General features: G+C 52.4%; 1 protein-coding gene across 7 annotated transcripts in view; it reads right to left on the bottom strand.

Moving 5' to 3' along the window:
• BRD1 (bromodomain containing 1) overlaps positions 1-19,505 on the bottom strand; it is a 56,143-nt gene that overhangs the window by 14,432 nt on the left and 22,206 nt on the right. The window contains exons 4-10 of one of the 7 annotated variants that reach the window (XM_046646118.1): positions 15,176-15,307; positions 14,510-14,638; positions 13,730-14,042; positions 11,436-11,696; positions 5,106-5,416; positions 4,919-5,023; positions 1,360-2,025 (exon numbers count right to left, since the gene is read on the bottom strand). In XM_046646118.1, coding sequence (XP_046502074.1) covers positions 1,975-2,025; positions 4,919-5,023; positions 5,106-5,416; positions 11,436-11,696; positions 13,730-14,042; positions 14,510-14,638; positions 15,176-15,307 — 1,302 coding nt within the window. In that variant the 3' untranslated portion in view covers positions 1,360-1,974. Of the gene's footprint in view, positions 1-1,359; positions 2,026-4,918; positions 5,417-11,435; positions 11,697-13,729; positions 14,043-14,509; positions 14,639-15,175; positions 15,308-19,505 lie in introns of those variants that run through there. The other 6 variants (XM_046646114.1, XM_046646117.1, XM_046646111.1 and 3 more) reach the window with 6 other exon arrangements.

The raw sequence follows: 19,505 nt of genomic DNA, 5'->3' as shown, positions 1-19,505 counted from the left end.
TCACATACACGGTTTCTCACGTGTTACCTGTGAAATGTCACTGAGCACCTACTAAGTGGCAGGCCCACAGACAAGCCCAGCAGCATGAGGCCGCTATGGCCAGAGCAGGACCCCACAACAGCAACGGGCTCTGAGGGGCCGCCCAGCCCTCAGCCATGACCCTCCTGCTGTGACCTCCCCCTGCTCCCTCACTGGCCCCTCCCAATGGGCTCCCTATGCAAACATTGCCTGCCAGCTGTGGCTCAGGGAGCCCACCAGGCCACACACTGGAGACCCTGCAAGGACATGATATGACACGCAGGCAGGCAGGTTCTGGAGGTCTGCACAGAGGGGAGCCCACAGGCCATTCACGAACAGCAAGCATCCATGCAGCACCCGAACCCCTCACCACAACCCTGCACAGAGCAGAGCGTACTCTCAGCAACCATCTTAGCACAAGGTAGTCTTTTAAACACTGAGAGTAAAGTTAGCACACAATGAAAAACAAATTACAAGACAAGGTGGCTATCAGGAAAAAGCCAATGCCCTCCAACGCGAGAGCTGCCTCTCCACACAGGGCATTCAAGACTCAGCCCAGCCCCGTGACAGGTGGCACCATGAGGACTTCTTAGTAAGGAGACAGCAGCAAACACTAATGCTCCTTCTCTGCCCCTAAAGGCACGACCCACAGAGCCAAGAGCATCCTGGCCTGACTCCCCAACCATCAAGGCCGTTCCAGGCCTTCCCGAGACACCCATCAGTAATGGCTTCCCAAGGCTGGGACCTCCACCCTGCATAGCTCACACCCACCAGGCAGCAAGAAGTCCCAAGTGCTTCCACAGGTGTGACAGATGGCCAGGGTCCACACCCACCACGCCCTTGCTGGGCCTTGAAGAACCTTCTGGATGGCAGCTCGGCAAGAGGCAAGGTAAGGTAAGGTAAGGAGATGGCCGCACTCGCCGCCGCTGTGCACCCGGGGCCACGTGGTGTGGACGTAAGCGCTCCCAGCACCACCCAGGCTGCCACTTGGCTCCTGCTGACCCTGATGACACAGGACAGATGTGGGGTCAGCGTCAGAGGCCACGGGCACCATGACTGCACTCGGCCTCTCGGAGCGGTGGGGCATGCCCATTAGTTTGTTACACGTTTTTATTTTTACTATTGGCAATATAAATGCATTTCTTGTGCATTTTTCAACCTTTCGATAAAAACACAAAAACACAGCAAATATGAAGAACCCAACCACCCTGATTTTGCCTAGACCAGCTCCAACAAGATGCAGCAGTGGCAGGGAAGGCTCACACAGGACACCTGGCAGGGGACGCCTCCAGTCCCACGGACAAGACTTCTGCTCGCTGAGGCAGGCGCTGGGCATGGTGACCAGAGAGACAGAGCTGCCGCTGCTCAATTATCCACGGGGGACGACCAGGAGGCAATAAAGGAAAGAGAAGGGAGATCAGGGAGAAACTGGGAAACAAAGATGCTAACAACCGAGGGAGAGATCTTCCAGCCGGGCCGTGTGGAGTGTGCAGAGTTCCTTCCCGAGCCCGGGTGCCCCAACCCAGATCCCCTGGTCATCTCAGGCCCGGTTCTGTGCCGGCCAAGGGCAGGATCAGAATCTCTGTCCACGTAAGTCATCTGTGGATGCAGCAGGCTCTCCGAGCACTTGACTCTAAGGCTTCCCTCTGCATCGGTCACACCTATCCACAGGAGGGGCCGAGGAAGCATCCTGCCAGCTCGAGGAGGGTGCCGGCGGTCCTCATGCACCTGCGCGGTCCTCCTGTGGGCGTCTGGCTCTGACTTACAGAAGGGGTGGGTGGGGTGGGGCAGGTCTCCTCCAAGTGTTGGTGTTTGTGTTTGTTTGGAGGATGGCTGAACTGATGCTTCCAACGTTATCCACAAGAATTACGTGAAATGCAAGGATGCAGCGATCTCTCTGCGCTCCAAAATGACCGCTTAGCAGAGCTCCAGTCCAAGTTGAGTAAGAGAAAATAATTAGGATCCAAAGAGTGAACTACCCAGCATGTTAGTAGTTAAAATGAGAACCTGGAAAACAGCGAAAAAGCCATTTAGTCTGACTGAAAGGCACCAACAGACCAGCCTCCTCCCTGAACAGCCTAAGGACACAAAAGACTCTCCCTCTCTCCCACACAGGCCCCGCCAGTGACAACAGGAATCACGGAGGAGTCTCAAGAGAAGAGACCAGCAGCACAGAAGTTCTGGCCTGATTTACTCATCATTGGAAGTCAGTCAGTGGTCATGGAAGAAGGAAGCTAGGAGACAGTGCAGGCTCTACAAGATGTGACCACAGGACGAGCAGGGTAGTTGCGCTAACCCTCCATGAGGGCAAGAAGCACTGCACACTTCACCCATGGGTGCTTCCAATACCGCGAGAGCAGGAAGGACCCACAGCGGGGCTGGCGTCTCAGAATGAACAAATCTGTTTTCACTCTAACTTGGAAACCCTACAGCACACTGTGGAACACCAGAGAATGCCCCACAAGGCAGAGCACACAGATGAATCTCTGGGAAAACAGCAAAGTTCAGAATACTTCAAATCCTCAGACTGCGAAGACTGCAGCTCAGAGCAAGAAACCCGGAACATGTAGAGAGCACCGGGAGGCCCGGGCAAAATCAAGGCCAGTAAGGGGTGCCAGGAGGGACACGCCAGGTGGCACCAGCCCTGTGCCTGAGCGCCAAGTGGATCCTAATGCTACTAAGGCTCCGGGCATACAGGAGAACGCTAGGACTCAGTAGGCATCCACTGAATCTAGGGCCATTCTGGAACAAGAAAGCAGAAGCCTCCACTTCAAAAAGATCAAAGGTGCAGGCGCTCCTCCAGACACCCACTCACTGGAGGCCTGCGGTAAAACCTCCACGTAAGACTCACCGCCGCCACCAAAAGCCTGCAGAATCCTCCACTCAGAAGGGGAAAAGTGGAAGGAGGGGGCACTTTATTTTTATGTTTGGTGAGTAAGACCAAGAGGCCCCTGAAAGTCATGACCGCCAGGCTAGTGGAACCTCACCAACAGCTGGAGGCCCACAGGTGGCCACAGTCCCAGCAGGACCAACTGGTCAGGTGAAGGCCACCATGGGGCCTGGCAGACTATTCTCAGACATCCACTTCACGGGGGGGGGCCCTGGACCAACCATGCCCCACACTCATGCTGCCGACAGGGTGGTCAGAGCTCTGGTGTGGGGTGGGCACCCCAGACAGGGGAGAGCACTGGCCAGGGCCTGGCGCTCAGAGCTATCACTAACCAGATAGGCCCTGGGGCCCAGAGCACAACACACACTGACTTTCCGCCCACTCCTAATTGCTGGGACTCATTAGTACGCTTAAAAAACAAGTGGAAAGAGTCTTCCACTAAATTTGGCTAAGAAAGGCCACGGTGCCATTAAGGGGAATTCTCAAGAACTGAAATAAGCTCCATCTATATTTCTGTCTATATCCTATGGAACACTGAAGTCGCTTCGTATTATTTTAGAAAACGAAACAAAAAAGGCTTCAACAAATTATTTAAAAAACTCCAACCTGGTATCAATCCATCAAAATAGACGTACATAAGTAGAGAATTTCTATAAAATTAATTCTATGTACAAAAGTTTCCTACACGTTAAAATGAAATTTATGGGAAACGACTTTGGCAACAAAAAGAATGAACTGTTTGCTGACGTGCAGAAACACAGCTGGGCATAAAGACCTCCAGGAGCTCCAACTCCTCCAGAGACACTTCAGACTCAATGGGCGGAGGGGAGAAACAGATGGCCCTGGGCGGGGCTACCCCCACCACCAGCCACCCACCTGACCCTGCCCTGGCAGGGCTCCAGGACAGGGATTCACTCGCTGCCACCCCAGAAGATAAGGCCAGGGCCCCCCAGACCCACGTGCTCCCGCCTGAAAGGCACGAGAAGCTGCCCTAACGCTCGCAGGGCCGGAAGAAGAAACGTACGGCTCTCTGTCCAGCTCCAGCAGACGGCCAGGCCCGGAGCCACAACAGGACAAACCCACTCACATACACCCCCAAGAGGACGTGTGAGAGACGCAACCCCACCACCTCTCAGAGGCACGGCCATCACCAAAGAGGCGCAGATGACAAACAGTCCTGCTAATTCAACCAGCTCAGAGCCTCCTCGGCTTTAATCTGAAAGGTTATAAACAGAGGCTGTGAAAGAGCACACGGCTTCTTTCAAACTTAGCACAGAGGAAATTCCGTGAAAATGCTACTGATATAACACATGCATGGGGAACTTCTTGGCAAATTAATTAAATTTAAGTTATAAAAGCTTAGTAGTAAATGAGAGACACCTTCACTGTTGTTTTAGCAGGCCATAAAAATTTGTCACATATGTACTAACAAAGCTGCATGGAACAGTGAGAAAGTGTCAAAAGGATCTTTAACCGACTGGGCCAAGTGCTCTCTTCAGAAGGCCCCAGGATAGAATCCTGTAGAGGGTCCCAGGCACCATCTTCAGAAAGGGAGGCCCATGACACAGCGGAGAGTAGAGCCGACCCCCCCCCCCCCCGAGGCACCCCCAAACCCCATGCTGTCACTCCTGCGCATGTCCCCACCAGGGGGTTCCACAAACCAGGTGCAGCCTCTCACACACCACCAGTTTACCTGGATGCACACTGTGAAAAACGACCAAGTACTAATTATGCTCTGAGGCCTCTCCTGGTATCCAAAAGACCAGAGGGAAGGGTCGAGCTCAGGCACCCATGCCAGGCCAACCCTGGCCCACAGCCACCCCCAGTGGCACCACCTCAGACCTATGCTTTAGGACTTTTCAAAGAAAAGCTGTACTGTCTGTCTTCTTTCCTGAAATTAAGAGAACTCTGGACAGTAAACTGCACAAGCAGCTGTGGCACCTCCCGACAACGCTGCCCGGAGCCCCTGCAGGAGAAGAGGACGCGCGGCAAGGCCTCTGTGGCATTTACCTGTGTCCAGGCGCTTTCCCGGGGACCCCTCCTCCACCTCGGAGTCGCCGCAGGTGCTCCGCGACCTTTTTCTTGGCTGCAGAAGAGTCTCCAACCTCGGAAGGACTACAGACAAAAAGGTTTTGGTCCCTAGCTGAGGAGAAGTTGGCTGGGTTTCAGTGTTCTTGGCAGACTTTGGGGGGCTTACACTTTTCGATTTGCAGAAGAGAACAGAAGTGCGTCTGTTTACATCGCTTGATGGCTCCGCCACTGCGGAGGCCGCCGCCGCCGGCGCATCGCCACTACTGGCGAGGGTGGGCTCTGGAGGGTGTCCGATTACCAGTGCGCTCTGAGTGCAAGTGCTATGTGATTCATTATCAAATGTGACTCTTTTGAATAGTTTACTCTGCTCTGGGTTGAGTTCTACTGGTTTGAGGGTTGGTGGTTCTGAATTAGTCTCCGAGTTTGAAGGAAGAGGTAATGCATCTGATGGTTCAAGTTTAGGGGGAGATTTATCTCCTGAAAAAATTATAAATAAAGTGATTTTTGAAAACTGATAATTAAAAAAATCTATTATAAAACTTACTATAAATGTGAAGTCCACCAAATACTAATTCAATTAAGGAAACAAAGCATCACACACACTGTCTGCAAGCAGCGAGGGCCGCTGTGGCCCGGCCCCGGGGCATGGCTACACTGTGTGCGTTTCCCTAACCCCACACTGGGGAGCGTGGCGCCCAGGTGTACAAACAGCCACAGGAGATCGCTTCGCGTATGCCAATATTAAATACATCATTCGAGTTCATGACAATTTCTGCAATCAAAATTCACTTACCTTGAGGAAGAAAAGACATTTCATGTAACTAAGGGGGTCTAACTGGGCCTTCCCACAGTCCTGACGCAGGCCACAAGGTTAGCAGACAAAAGGAAACACTTAAATCTGATTTCTGACCAGGGTTTGATAAGTTGATGCCAAAAACAGGGAGTAGGGAGTGGCTGTGAACACTTCTCCAGGGAAAGTAGGAAAGATTTCCCACTCAGTTCTCAGCACACACTAACTTCTATGCCACATTCCGAAAGGCCATAATGTAGGTTCTTTCTTTTTAAACCTGACTTTAAAAAACAGCCTTTGGAAGAAGACTACTTAACCTCTTTAAAAAAGACTTTCAAAATTTTCTAATATAATGAGAAGTCTGAAAACCACAGGGAGCAGACGTTTAGCCCTCAGCCCTGGGAGGCTGGTCTGTCTGACACCAGCACCTGGAGGGGAGGCCCTCCAGGGAGGAAGCGGGCTGGTGAGCAAGGTCACACCCCGCTGGGATAAGCCACTGTGGTTTCCTTCCAAGGAAGACTGATTCTGGCTACAGGACGAGTGATATAAAACCAAGAATAACAATTTAAATGATCCTAAGAAGTATATATCATCACTAGGTATAGTTTTTATTCTATTAAACTTGCAAACTTCCCAAAAACCATTTGAAATATCTAAGGTTAAAAATATTAACTCCAAAGTCATCTTGAAAATGAAAAGCTACACAACTTCTAAGGCTCACTGATACTCAGAGCAAATATTTCGAGAATTCTCCCCAACTAACATGAGAAGAATCAAGCAAAGCTCAGACCGCCGGGAGCGGGTGGCACCTGACCTTCAAGGGGCTCCGCTCTTCTCTCAGAAACAGCCTTGGTCAGGCCTTGGTGGGCTGTGGCGGCAGCTTGCCTGAAAGGTGCCTCCACCTTCAGATGCCACTCAAAGCCTGTCAGAGCACATCACAGGCGACTCAAACACCCAGGGGAGAGTGTTTCCTCAACAAAGGCTCTGATAAAAGTCAGTTTTAGACAGAAGAGACAAACTTATCCAGTGCATGAAACTGACGCCAAGGGCACACAAATGACCCGGCATGGGATACTGTGACATCTACAGAGTGGAAACACTGAACCATCAGTCACACTGACATGTTGGCTGGTGATGAAATTCTTCCCACCCACTGTTTAGTCACCAACAGGTTTAAGAAAATAATATTGACAAAACACACAGGAATATTGACCAGATGGGAATTAGAGAACATGAACAATCACTGTTGAAAAGCCTTGTGTTAATAACTGTAAACGGCCATCCCGCCCGATGCGGTGCGTGCAGGCGAAGAAGCTTAAGCATCCGTCCTGCAGTCTTCCCTGCTGGCCGGCATCTCAGGAGCACAGGCTGCAAGGCCACTTCCCCTCTCCCTTCTCAAGCAGATGCCTCCATTTGCTTCCTGCCTCCTTTTCCTCCCTCTGGCCTCTCCCTCAGGCCTCCACGTCAGGCTGTTGTCCTGACCATTACACCAAAAGTACCTGCCGAAAGCCCTGCGGGGCCACAGCCAGCCATCCGCCTCAGTCTGGGCCCAGTGGGCCTCTCTGCGGCCTCCTCCTGCCTCCCTGGCCGTCCCATCCCACGGCCGGGGCCACGCCCCACTTGGCACGCTGGCTAAGAAGCACCTCAGACCCCTGTTCCAGCTCAACCCCTAGAGCCTGCCCACTCCTGCCTGGGCAGGAGCCAGCCAAGGTGCCGACGTCCTGGCTGCACACACAAGACCCTGAGCCACTGCGGGCCACACCTTCTCCCGCAATATGCCACTCACACAGGGCTTCTCCTGCCCTCACGTGAGCCCTACACCAGAGGCGAAGCCTGCACCCTCATCAGATGGGCCTCTCAACGCCTCCTCGTACCCAAAGGTGGCCCTGGTGGCAGAGCCACAGCAGCATCTGCTCACCCACCAACCCTGCCCGTGGTCACTCTGAGCGCCCACTGTCCTTGCTCTGTGGGTCTGCCTGGGCAGCTCACAGGAAGCATTTCTGTGGCATTAACGGAGTGGACAGATGACAGGCAGTGCTCAAAAGCAGAGGCTGCTCAGGTGACCAGGTAAAAACCACCTCCACCACCAGTTGTGGGACCCACAGAGGCCGCTGAACCCCTCTGAGCCTCAGCTTCCTCATCCATAAGATGAGAGAAGACAGAACCTGTGCCTGGTGAACCCCATGGCTGTACCACCGCACCCATCAGCCCGCCAACAGAGCAGGTGTGCCCAATCAGGACCCTGAGTGGAAATTCTACTGGAAGTTAATACACAAGTATGAAAACTCTATTAGAAAGTCACTCGCTGCTAACAAACTATATGTTACTTAACTGTGTGTGAGAAACACTCAATTTTTCTTCAATTAACTTCTAGAATAAACTCTGTGACTTGAACATAGAGTCTCAGAATCTGCAAACACAGAAATGAGCACTGAAATCCCACTCAACGGGACTCACTACAATACTAAACAGCAAATGGGTGCCCATAAAGTGGTTTCCACTCAGGACGACCGACATAAGAGCTACTCCAGCAAACTAGAAGATGCAGCTAACTCTGCAAGAACAGTTCTACAATACTTTACACACCTGGCACCAACTACAACAACCCAGTGCTCCCGTATCAAAGCCACAGACAGTTTGGGACAATCACAATGAATGAATTAGCCATTTCTGACCCACAACTGTACACCATCATAGCGCCATCCCTGCCTCGTGCTCCCTCCCCTCACAATCCTAAAAGAACACGACACATATGTACGTGTCACACCACGTGAAACGTCCTTTTACAAACACGGCAGGGTCCTTGTGTGGTACAGCGTGATGTGTGCATAAAGCAGGACCCACCAAACTGCAAGCCCACGGGCTGGACAGAAGCTCAGCTCCTTGAACTGACGCAGACTCTCTGGAGCCTTCAGAAAGGAGAAAGGCACAGTCTTGACACAGCGAAGACAGAACGCAACTCACGACCTAAAACCCCAACAACTGGAAGTGAACGCTCCATTCAGCGACCTGGGGACAGTGGCCTGTGCCCTGCCCTTCCACCTCCAGCTGGAACTGAGCCTCACAGCTCCACAGTCAACATAGGGAACAGCCCCAAACTGAAACCCCAATGGCCAAGGAGTTAACAGCAACAGCAGAGCTGCTGGAGCACTGTCCCCAACTGCAAGGAGTGCTGGAAGGGGACTGGGCCTGCTGCTGACCCCACAGCCACGGCCACCTGCAGGTCTCAACTCCAGGGGTCAATCAGAGGGACCTCCTTCAGACAAGGGCGTCTCAGCGGGCCTGACACCCAACGATTACTTCCCTGTTCAAGTTTCTTCAAACGGAAACCACGTAAATGTTAAATTACAATTAAGTGAGACACTATGTTTGATATTAAAGAATTACTACTTTTTTGGGTATGAAACAATATTATAGTATGAGTCCTCGTCTTTCAGAAGATTCTTCGGTTTTGGCACATGATAAGTATTGTGAGTTCACATTTCTATCCTAACTCACAAATATGTTTTTGGCTGTCTTCAACATGTATGCAATTAAATATAATTAAACATAAATAAATACTTACAGTGGGCACTCCCTCCCTCCCTTCCCCACCCCTTCAGCCACCTTTGCCATCACCTGAAAGGAAAATGCCCATTCCATGTATTTAGTCATTTTTAACAAGAAGCCTAACACTCCGCAGGTGACTGTCAGAGCTCACTCTGTGTGCACTTCCTTTAAAAGGACCCAGGGCCACAGAGCAGTAAAGGTGGCCTTCCAGGGGAACAGGCTCACTCCTGCCCGGTGTGAGGGGGCCTAACTGGGGGACTCTCGCCTGGCAGGTGAGGCTCGCGATGCCAGGAGGAAGCCCGTGGCGCGGAGGAGAGAGGTCACACAGTGCTCTGTAGTGAGAAGGCCAGGCTGCTGGGGAGGAGAAGGCACTCAGTGGAGCCATCCTGACAATGGGGAACTGACTTGTTGACAAGCTTTTTCCTCAACTCACTCTTTTCAGTGCAAATAATACACAAAGATGGGTTTCCTTAAGTAAGCGAAACACATCACCTTGGTCAGAGAGCTGGGCAGCGGGAGGCGGGCTGGCCAGGAGAAAGGCGTATGCCCCACACCGGACCCCATCCTACTCCCAAGGACCTGCCAGGGCACAAAAGGGAGGCAGCCCAGGATCCTAGATAGGTCTGGCTGTCAAAGGTCCCTGTGAGCAAGTGCCTCTCAGAACAAAACCCATCAGGGCCTCAAAGGCAGGGGAACATCGTGTGCTCACAGCAGAGGCTTCCACATTGAAGGGCCACGCTGTTCTGTTCTACAGACCAACTACCATTTACATCACCCTAAAGAGAAGTTGCAGAGTCTGCATCTGACACTACAGTAACCTAACGAGAGGAGCCATAACGCTGAAACAAACCCAGTGTGAAGCGAGGCGAGGCTGCGTGAACAGGTCTCAGCTGTGCGCACAGGAAGCCGTCTTCTCAGAGGAAGGAGACTCAAGGCTTCTGGCTCTGCCTCCACCTGCTGCCTCAAGCAACAGGCTAAAGGCGGACACACAGGCACTGCCTCACCTCAGAGGGACCAGCCAGAAGCTGGCAGGCTTACTGGCCAGGCCTGGCTGGATCGTGGTGCCCCAGACAGGAGACACTGCGTGGTCATTACAGGAATATGGCAGGGTGGCACCCGCTGATACAGATGTCCACAGCAGACCAAAGTTTTTTTCCAAAAGCAAATTGTAGAATAATTTTGTATGTGTCTTGTTTCAATGTTTTTGCTACTCTTATTTGGACATGCCGAAAAAGACTCAGAAAGATTATAAACCAAACTTCTAACAGTTGTGGTGGGAGGAGTCTTATTCCTCTGTTTTGTGTAACTAAAATGTGTTGACTCTAAAATACAAAAGAAAAGCAAAAAAGAGTGGGAAGAGTATTCCACCATGTCCCATATGCTCACACAACACAGTCGAAAGCTTTCACCTCAAGTCCCCTTCATGGGACACAAGGCTGCCAAAGCAGCCACCTCCACCAAAGGTCGCGTGTGCACTGGGGGTTTCTAGTTTTCCTACTGGGCAGATGGGTTTCTTCTCTATGTGTTTTCTATCCATAAAAACATCCTGATGTCTAGCTCTTTTCCCAGATACACTCCAACTATGACTAAGGTAAGTTCTCAGCTTTCAAGGCTATTCAAGTGAAGTGCAAGAATGCTGCTGAGAAGGGGGCCATGTCTGGGGGACCTGCAGGCAGCCCATGTGGTCGGCCGGCCCTGACAGCAGGCAGCTCTGGTTCAGCTTCCTGCTCCCCAGTGACCGGTGTGTTACGTTCCCACCCTTCAAAACACCAGAAGGATCATATAAGTGAGGACAGTTTAAAACAGCCCTTTCAAAATGCTGCATTTGATAACCTAGCGCATAATTAAATGGCTCTCCCTCTATTTACACAGCACAACAAAAATAATCCTTACTCCAATCGCACAAGCCACTTTTACTCTGGATGGTTGTGTAAGACCTAAACCACTCTTTTTAAATGGTTTTTCAGAACCAATCTGAAAAAAATTCTTATTCTATTCCTTAAGCTTTGTAATATTTAAGTGCCAAAATAAAGCACAGATGGCAGGAACCATAAGAAAACAAAATACCAGTGGGTGGGGGCTTTGTGAATTTCAAAACACAAAGTCAGTGGTGACTCCTGAGACTCAGTTAAGACTGACACTGAGCTGTGTGCTTACCTTCCTCCCCAGTCTCCTGCCCCAGCCGAGCACCTTCCTCTTCAAAGCTTCCAATACCTGATTCCGCAGGCGGGGGCTGGCTGTGCTGCTGGCTCAGCTTGTTTCGAAGAAGAGCGATTTCTTTTTTTAGTAACTTGGCCCGCTTGCTCCTTGACCCGCTGGACTTCATGGAGCACGTGAGGTCCAATTTGTCCAGCAGCTCTCTCAGCTGCTCCTCCAAGACCATGTGGGCCCTGTTGGCCGGGTTCAGCAACCTGTCCACTGAAGTCAAAGGACACACTTCCATTAGCCATCAAATGCTGGTAGTGCCTTCTAAGACAAGAAAAGCTTACTCGTCCCTACTGCCCCTTAAATCACCCTTGGCTGAGGCCCCAGCACTGCCCTGTGATGCAGAGGCACAGGCCCCACCCACTGGGAGCCCCAAAGGCCCCTCCACCCATGCCCTGAACCCACAAAAGGCCGCTGCAACAGGGAGACACGCATTTCACTCTGTGGCTATCAGGACAATCCTGGAGGAGTCTCTATGTCTACGGCTGGTGAGGGACAGGTGGGCACAGGGCACCGAAGCAGAGACACAGCCCAAGTGATGCCCACAGCCTCTCCTGGCTCACCATCACTCTACGCCTTCTCATGAAGACAAGCTGCCTGTGCCAGGCAAGGCACAACAGAAAGACCCAAAAGAGACCACACGCACAAGAGCACCTGTGCTGGCTCGTGCAAGTGCACCAACTTGGAGCCACGTGTACATCACAACTGATGTCTGAGCTCAAGTCTGCAGACTTTAGGTTGTGTGGCTTCATTAAAACTGGGCTGCTAAACTCACAGATAATTCTGAATTTTAGGTATATTTACCACAATAATCCCTAGCAATTTCAATTTCTGCAAAACACTAAAGTTTATAAAGCACAAATTACCTTAAATTAGTGAGAAGTGGCTAACAAAAGAAACTACTCTTCAGAACTACCTGAAATAAAAGTGAGAGCAAACAAGAGAGAGAGAGGAAGCTAAAGCCTCACTGGGCAGAAGCCCATGCAGCCCCAGCCTCCAGGAACAGCCTGTCATTAAAGCAACTGTCTTTTTTACAAAGTAAACAAGACGTCAGAACACGGAAATCAATAAGAATGCCTAAAACACAACAGCTCAGCTTGTAGTCATAAATCATTGTTCCAACAAACCTTCATAGATGAACCACCTCAAAAACCTTCACATAAATAAAACTCATGTCCTTTGAAGCCCCAAAGGAAAACACCTTGGACTATCTTGTTGATCCTTAAGCAGAGGAGGACCAGCCGTGTGTGCACCATGGGCCTCGGCTCAGCGTGAGGCACTTGGTGACCACGTGTACTTAACAGGCAAGGAGAGGAGCACCCAGTGCGCGGGACATGTGGCCACTAGCTCACCTATGTCCCTTCCCAGATACTGAGGAAGGAAACATCAGGACTTCTCATCCTTAATTTTCACCTTAGAGAAAACCTGGATGTTCAAGTTTACTCAGGCAACGCCAAGGCAACTTGCAGGCCATTTTCTGAAAGGCCTGACACGGAGCAGTCCCAAGCCCCTTCTCGTTCCAGGGAGCTCAGTGGTGGCCAGAGCATGACACAGTGAGGGGAGCCCTCAGTTTCCAAGGATCAGAACAAGTGAGCAGACAAGTGGGCAGACAGCCCCCGGGTTTCTGAGGAGCACATGCCCATGCTCAGGGGGAGGCACAGCCCCAAGTCTGGAGGCCTTTCTGCCACGTGTGCACACCAGGAGTAAAGGGTCTGGGGGAAAGCCAGCCAGTTCTTGTGCTTGTCTTGTTCACTGTGAAACTCAGCCAACAACCTCCCTCTAGCCACAAGACACCCTAGGAAGTCGATCAAAGGACCCCCCGAGGGACAAGTCCCCAACTAAACTGCTGCCTGGTCTGTATCAGGTAGACCTGGGCTGTCCGAGACGGGGCCGCTGGCCACATGTCTCTCGAGTGGACACTTGAAACATGGCTGGTCTGAAAAGAGACATGCCATGAGTGTAAAATACATACCAGGTGGCAAAGAGAAAACTAAAAAACATGAGAAATATCCTCAGTAGTTTGTACGTTATTACACGTTGAAATCACGATATTTCAGATATACTGGGTTAAAGATACATTAATAAAATAAATTTTCACCTCTTTTTTCCCCTTTTTTCACAAGGCTACTAGAAAATTTGAAGTTACTTATGTGGTTTGCACTGTATTTCTACTGTGCCATGCCAGTGCAGAGTCTGCAGGAAAGGAACTCTCCCATCTGTTCCTGGACGCAGGGCCCAGTGCTTACCGTCGTCCCAGGAGAAAGGCCGCCGAGGGGCCGCAGCAGGCCGCTCAGGCAGGTGCATCCCCGAGGCCTCCTCGAAGCCGATGCTGTCCACCTGGCGCCTGGCCTGCCTCAGAACAACACCGCCCTGATCACGCAGCCTCACTGCGGCTCTATAAAACACCGTGTCCTTGGCATTGTACTTCATGCAGTTATCTACAATGAGATTAAAATCCTCCTCAAACTCAGTGAGGTTTTTATACCCTTGAGCTTCTAACCGTTTCCTCATTGTGGCAAAGTCCATGGGATGTTTAATGTGATCCAAATAATCTGGTACCTAATTTCAGGGAGGAAAAATCATCATTTACAAACAAAGAAGGACTTTTATTCATTCTATATAAGCAATACACCCGTTATACATGAGAGCCACATGTGCACGCACACACACGTACACACACAGCACAAATGATGCTCACACAGTAACAAGCAGCAGCACTGAGACACACCAAACTTAAAACTCGCACCCTTCCAGGGACCCGCCTGACTCAAATGCCTTTATTAAAAATCCAATAACCGGTGCACTGGTCTGGGCAGACACCCGCCAACTGCCAAGAGTCTCTTTCTGCGGAACAACTCTCACCTCTCTCACTTCCAGTATTTTACAATGAAATGTATCACTTTTATGATTTTAAAAAAATCTTAAATAAAATTGAGAAATTACGAATACAAGTAAACGTATACTCTAGGTAACGTTTATTAATTAAGTAGCAGAGCAAACCCGGTCAGGAGCGCGTGAACACCCACCTCCTTCAGGCTCACCGGCTGGGCAAATATGCGAGCCGGGTCCTTCTCTTGCAGCTGGTCCAGCACGGAGCGCAGCAGCACCGTGAGCGGGGTTAGCCGCAGCTCCAGGGCCATCTGCTCCACTTTCACCTGCAGGACAACAGGACTCAGTGTCAACACTCGCCATGGAACCCTCTCTGAGAAGTTGCACCTCCTGCCTCGCGAGTGCTCAGCATCATCACATGTCCCACAGCCAATAAAGGCTCCTACTTGAAACGCTGTCACACATTTCTTCTTGGCCGTTGCCCAGCAAACTGCCCACGGCCTATGTCGAGGTACATCACACATAGCTCTCCCCCCCTCACCACCGTGTGCCAGCAGGCTCCCACTTTCCCTGGCACAATGCCATCACAGCACACCGAAGTGGATACCACACTGCCCCCGTGCTACCCCCTCCATAAAGCCACCTGCAATCCAGGGCTGGCAGTCACCTGGCCTGCACCCTGAGGAAGGACAGTTTAGGAGGGCAGGCGGCAAGGGCTGCAGGTCCAGAACGCTGCAGGCTGCATGGCCAACCCCTGGGACTGGCTCTGGGGCATCTTCAGTCCATGGCCTGTGAAGCCCACTTGGGGTCTGTGAACCGCCCTGGGGATGCTCAAAGGGGGAGAGCCCCGCATGGAGCCTCACCTGCTCCCGCTTGAGCTTCTCACGCTTGCGCAGGAGCTCGATCAGCAGGCGCGCACGCTCCAGGTCATGCCGCAGCCGCTGCCAGTACTTCAGCTTCTCTTTGGCGGCTTGAATCTCCTCGTCATCTTCTCTCTGAGAAAATCAATCCAAAGTTGGCCTCAGACACCCTCACGGTGAGAGCCAGTGGCGGGAGCCCAGCTCTGAGCACAAGCCCAGTGACAGCACGTGAAGCTGAAAGCCAGCCCAGGCACTGACCAGCAGAGCCGAGGACGGTCAGGGCAGAAGTGCACAGTCTCTGCCCTGCAGGGAGCCACAGGGTCCCCAAGAGCAGGAGGGGCGAAGAGCCTTCACAGGACTCAAAGAACTGAAGGACCCGCGATGTGGGCACGTGCCTTGACCCCAAGTCAGGAGGAGCCTCGGTGACCAAGGGAGGCCATCATGGACTGGGGCCTCCCACCTTCTGGAAACTGGGAATGGAGGGAGCAACCCGAGAAGACACCAAAACACAGAAAACCCCAGGGCCGAGCCCACTACGGGACGGTCTGTGCCCTGGACATGCCATTTCTCTCAGTTCCATCCACTGCCCACCACTGGGGTCACTGTGGAGGCCCAGCACGAGTGGGTCCACGTCCCCACGCGCCTGCATCCAGCGCCTCCGAAATCGGCGCTCCGTGGTCACCACTGCAGTGCCTCTTCTTGCCTTGATGGGACACCCGTGCCACTGACCTCAACGCAGCCCACAACCAGCCTGTTTCCACTCTAGTGTTTTCAAAACTAAAAATGTTGTACTGAAAAAGCAAAGAAACGCAAGGTGGTGGGAGAGATCAGGGCTGACAAGGGAGGACCCCTCAAAGCACTTGGACCAAGGAGCATGGAAGAGCTACCCTGGCCACAACAGGAGACAAGCAACTTGGCAGACACACACTTGTATGGCAGCCGTCGCAGAAGTCCCCGACAAGGCAATCAGAGAGACCTTCCCGGGGCGGGGCCTGCGTTCAAACCCCAGGAAGTTATAACCAAGACACTCCCATGTTCCTGACGACACGTCTCACGCTGGCTTGCTCTGCCCTGCGGACCCATCGGCTGTAACACCCTGCATCTCGTCCACCCTCGCTCTCCTTTTGGGGCTCCCTTCCCTCACAGCAGCCCACTGCCCCCCTGCACTTCCTCATACTTCCTTTCCTGTCCCCCAAGGTTGGCCCAGGCCTTCACATACATCTAACGCGGGCACCATCCACTCTTATAGCTGCTGCCCGTCCTCAGCTCCGGGTCACCTTCTACCCGTGTGCTGCCGAGACACAGCACCAGAGTCCACACACCCGGAGGTAACCCTGCCCGCTAGTGTCCCCATATCACTGAAGGCCCACCCTCTGCTTGACCACAGCTCTACTCCAGGTGGACCCAAGGCGGACCCAGCACAGACGGGGCACTCCCTCACCTCATCCCGAAACCACACTCCACTGAGATGCTCAAACCTGTCCCCATCGCGGCTTCCAATTGGCATCCGGGACCCTTCTGATCCCAGCAGCCCATGACACCCCAATCCTGTTCCAACTTTATGCGCACGTCTCCCTGGACTGAAGGAGGGTCCCTACCTCAGGCGGCTTTCCTTTACCACCCCTGAGGACACACACAACCCTAAGCCGGGGGCAGGTCGCTCATCAGTTTCCAGAACATACTCCACACTTATCAGGTCCTTTTCTCTCTCTGGACGGCTCTGTCCCTCATGTTTTCACCCCATCCTGTGCAAAGTGAAACCATACCCACAGTGGGGAGGGAGTGTCCCCACCCCCCAGTATCCCCCACCTTGCTGCAACCTTACTCCCAGTCTGACCACCAGGGGCAGAGGGAGCTCTCTGCCTGTGGAGTGGAAACTGTTGGCACTCAACCCTAAGGCTACATGCACAGGGCTATCCACAGCCCACACTGCTTTCTAAAGGATATTAGGATCTGAAGGCAAACAGTCACCACAGAGAACTGCGAGGGACCTTCACACTACAGCCAGCCAAAGGCAGACAAAGAAGGGACACAGGAGAGGATGAGACCAGAAGAGGCACTCCAGCCAATGAGACTGGCCAGGGGCACAGGGGACGGAGAGGGCTGAACCTGAGCCTCCAAGTTCAACCAGGCTTTCTCTGGCTCCACTGGGAGGTGGACTCAGTGTCCACTAGATGTGAATCACTGGGCTTATTTTCACGTTATTTAAAGTTCTCAGGCATTAAATAGGAGTTAACAGCAATATCAGCTGTATAAATAAGGCCAATAAATGCATAAAAAGGTGGATTTACAAACCAAATTCCCCAAGGGCATCTAGAATTCATCTTGTCCATTAGTTTGAAATAGACACTCTGACAACATCAACCAAAGGGTGTTTAGCCAGGTCAGGACCAGAAATCTTGACTGTAACCCTTACAGTTATCTGCCCTACTGACCGGTGTGCTCACTGCCTGGGCTGGAAGATGACCTGCCTGAGGCCCTGAGGGCCACTCTCCCTGCACACAACAGCCCCACAAGGAAGGGGCCTGCTGACGGGACCCGACTGAGACATGCACGGCCTCCTCTGCTCAAAAGGGACTGAGTTTTCTGACTCTGCTCGAGTGGTCTTTATTTCCTATGTGAAAACCAACCCTGACAGTCTCTGTAAAGTGGGATCGAAGTGAAGCTATTTCTACTACCAAAAGGCTATCGGGAAAGAGAATTTTAGAAGACCATGTTTGAAATCTAGCCAGCTTCCACCAGAAGAATGAGAGGAGGACACCCACTGAGTGGAAGGAGGAGACCCAAGTACTGGGGTCGGGGAGATGGCAAGAATCCCCCAGTGAGGACCAGCTTGGTCGGATCAAAACTTCCTGTGCTGGGGGGACACAACTGTCCAGTAGTGAGGGGCAGGCCAGGTCCACGGAGAGAGGGCCCCAGCACATCCACCCAAGTCCCAGGACACTACCAGTGTGTAGGACCTAAAGGGGCAGCAGTCCTAGCCCCTAAAGTGAGACACACATGAAGGGGCCCAGCTTCTGCTGCTAAACCTGATGCCAGCAGCAGTAAGGTGGATGGTGATGCCCCTGCACCCAGCACAGCACGATGACCATGCTGTCCTAAAGCCATGAGACACAGAGAACACGGAGAGGCCCTCCTGTCAGAGGGGAGCATCATGGTGAGCTAGCAGATGTGCTCGCTCAAGAGCAGGACAGGATGAACAGGAGCTTCCACCCTCAACCCGCAGCAGGCCTGCAAACCCCCACTCCCAAGAGGCTCTGAAGGATGGTGGCGGACTGGCTCCAGACACGGTCACTATGAAGGCCCCCTGGGAAGGTACCTGCACTTCCCACCCAGTCAAGGCCGCAGGGACCCTGTGCTCACAGCCAGACCAGGCTTCTGTGGGCTCCCAACAGACCACTGCAGAAGAAGTGGGGTCCTGAAGCACTGCAACGCACAGCAGCAAGGTCCCGGCAGGGCCCAGCCTGCGGCGCCTCGCCTGCAGACCAGCTTGTCCCATCTGTCTGTCTCCATCCTCCACCAGAGATCAGCCAGGGGAGGGAAGGGCTGTACCTGACCTCTTCCAGGACCTGCATCAGGGCAGGCACCCAAAAACATAGACAAATGAGTCAAATTAAACTCTAACATCAGGTATTTTTAAAGTTTCAAAAAACTTTAAAATTGCACCAAGCCTTAAAACGTTCCATGTGGAACATTACTATTTTGGATGCCCCCCCTAAAAATGTCAACCCTCACAGGATGCAGGGGAGGGAAGCATGGTTTGGGTGCAGCCCTAACACCTGTCCACCTCCTGTCCTTCCCATGAAGCAGGACCTCACGCCGGAGCACGGGGGTGGCGGGGCCGACCCACGTCTGTGGCTGGTGCCTCCGCAAGCCGCACAAGCGAGTTGTCTACAACCGTGTCAATAACGCTCTCCTGCCAGAACCCTGGTCGAACCAAGCTGCACTAAAAGGCTCTCAGCACCAACCAGTTCGAGTGGTGTAGACTCTACACAGTTCCTCCCAGTTCCTTCTGCCAAGAGAGCTGACACTTCCATTCCCCATCTTCCTGTGATGAATTCATTTTCTATCTGGCAGAATGTGAAATCTAAAACAACTGATCTCAAACCCATGTGTCAGCACCTCTTCTGATAGAGCCTCAGTAGCACGCCTCTTAGTGCGCAGTGCACCCATCTCCCTCCCTCCCAATGCGCTCCTCCCTCCTGGCTTCCCCAACCCCATTCCCCTGCTGCCCCCAGTCCCACTCACAGACCACACAGGCCGAGTTGAGCCTGAGCTGAGCCCCCGCATGTCCTCCGCCAGTTTCTAACGGGCCTGTGTGCACAAGAGGCAA

Source organism: Equus quagga, chromosome 19 (assembly GCF_021613505.1).
Source record: "Equus quagga isolate Etosha38 chromosome 19, UCLA_HA_Equagga_1.0, whole genome shotgun sequence".
Taxonomy (NCBI): domain Eukaryota; kingdom Metazoa; phylum Chordata; class Mammalia; order Perissodactyla; family Equidae; genus Equus; species Equus quagga.
This window is presented reverse-complemented; position numbering and strand designations above follow the sequence as displayed.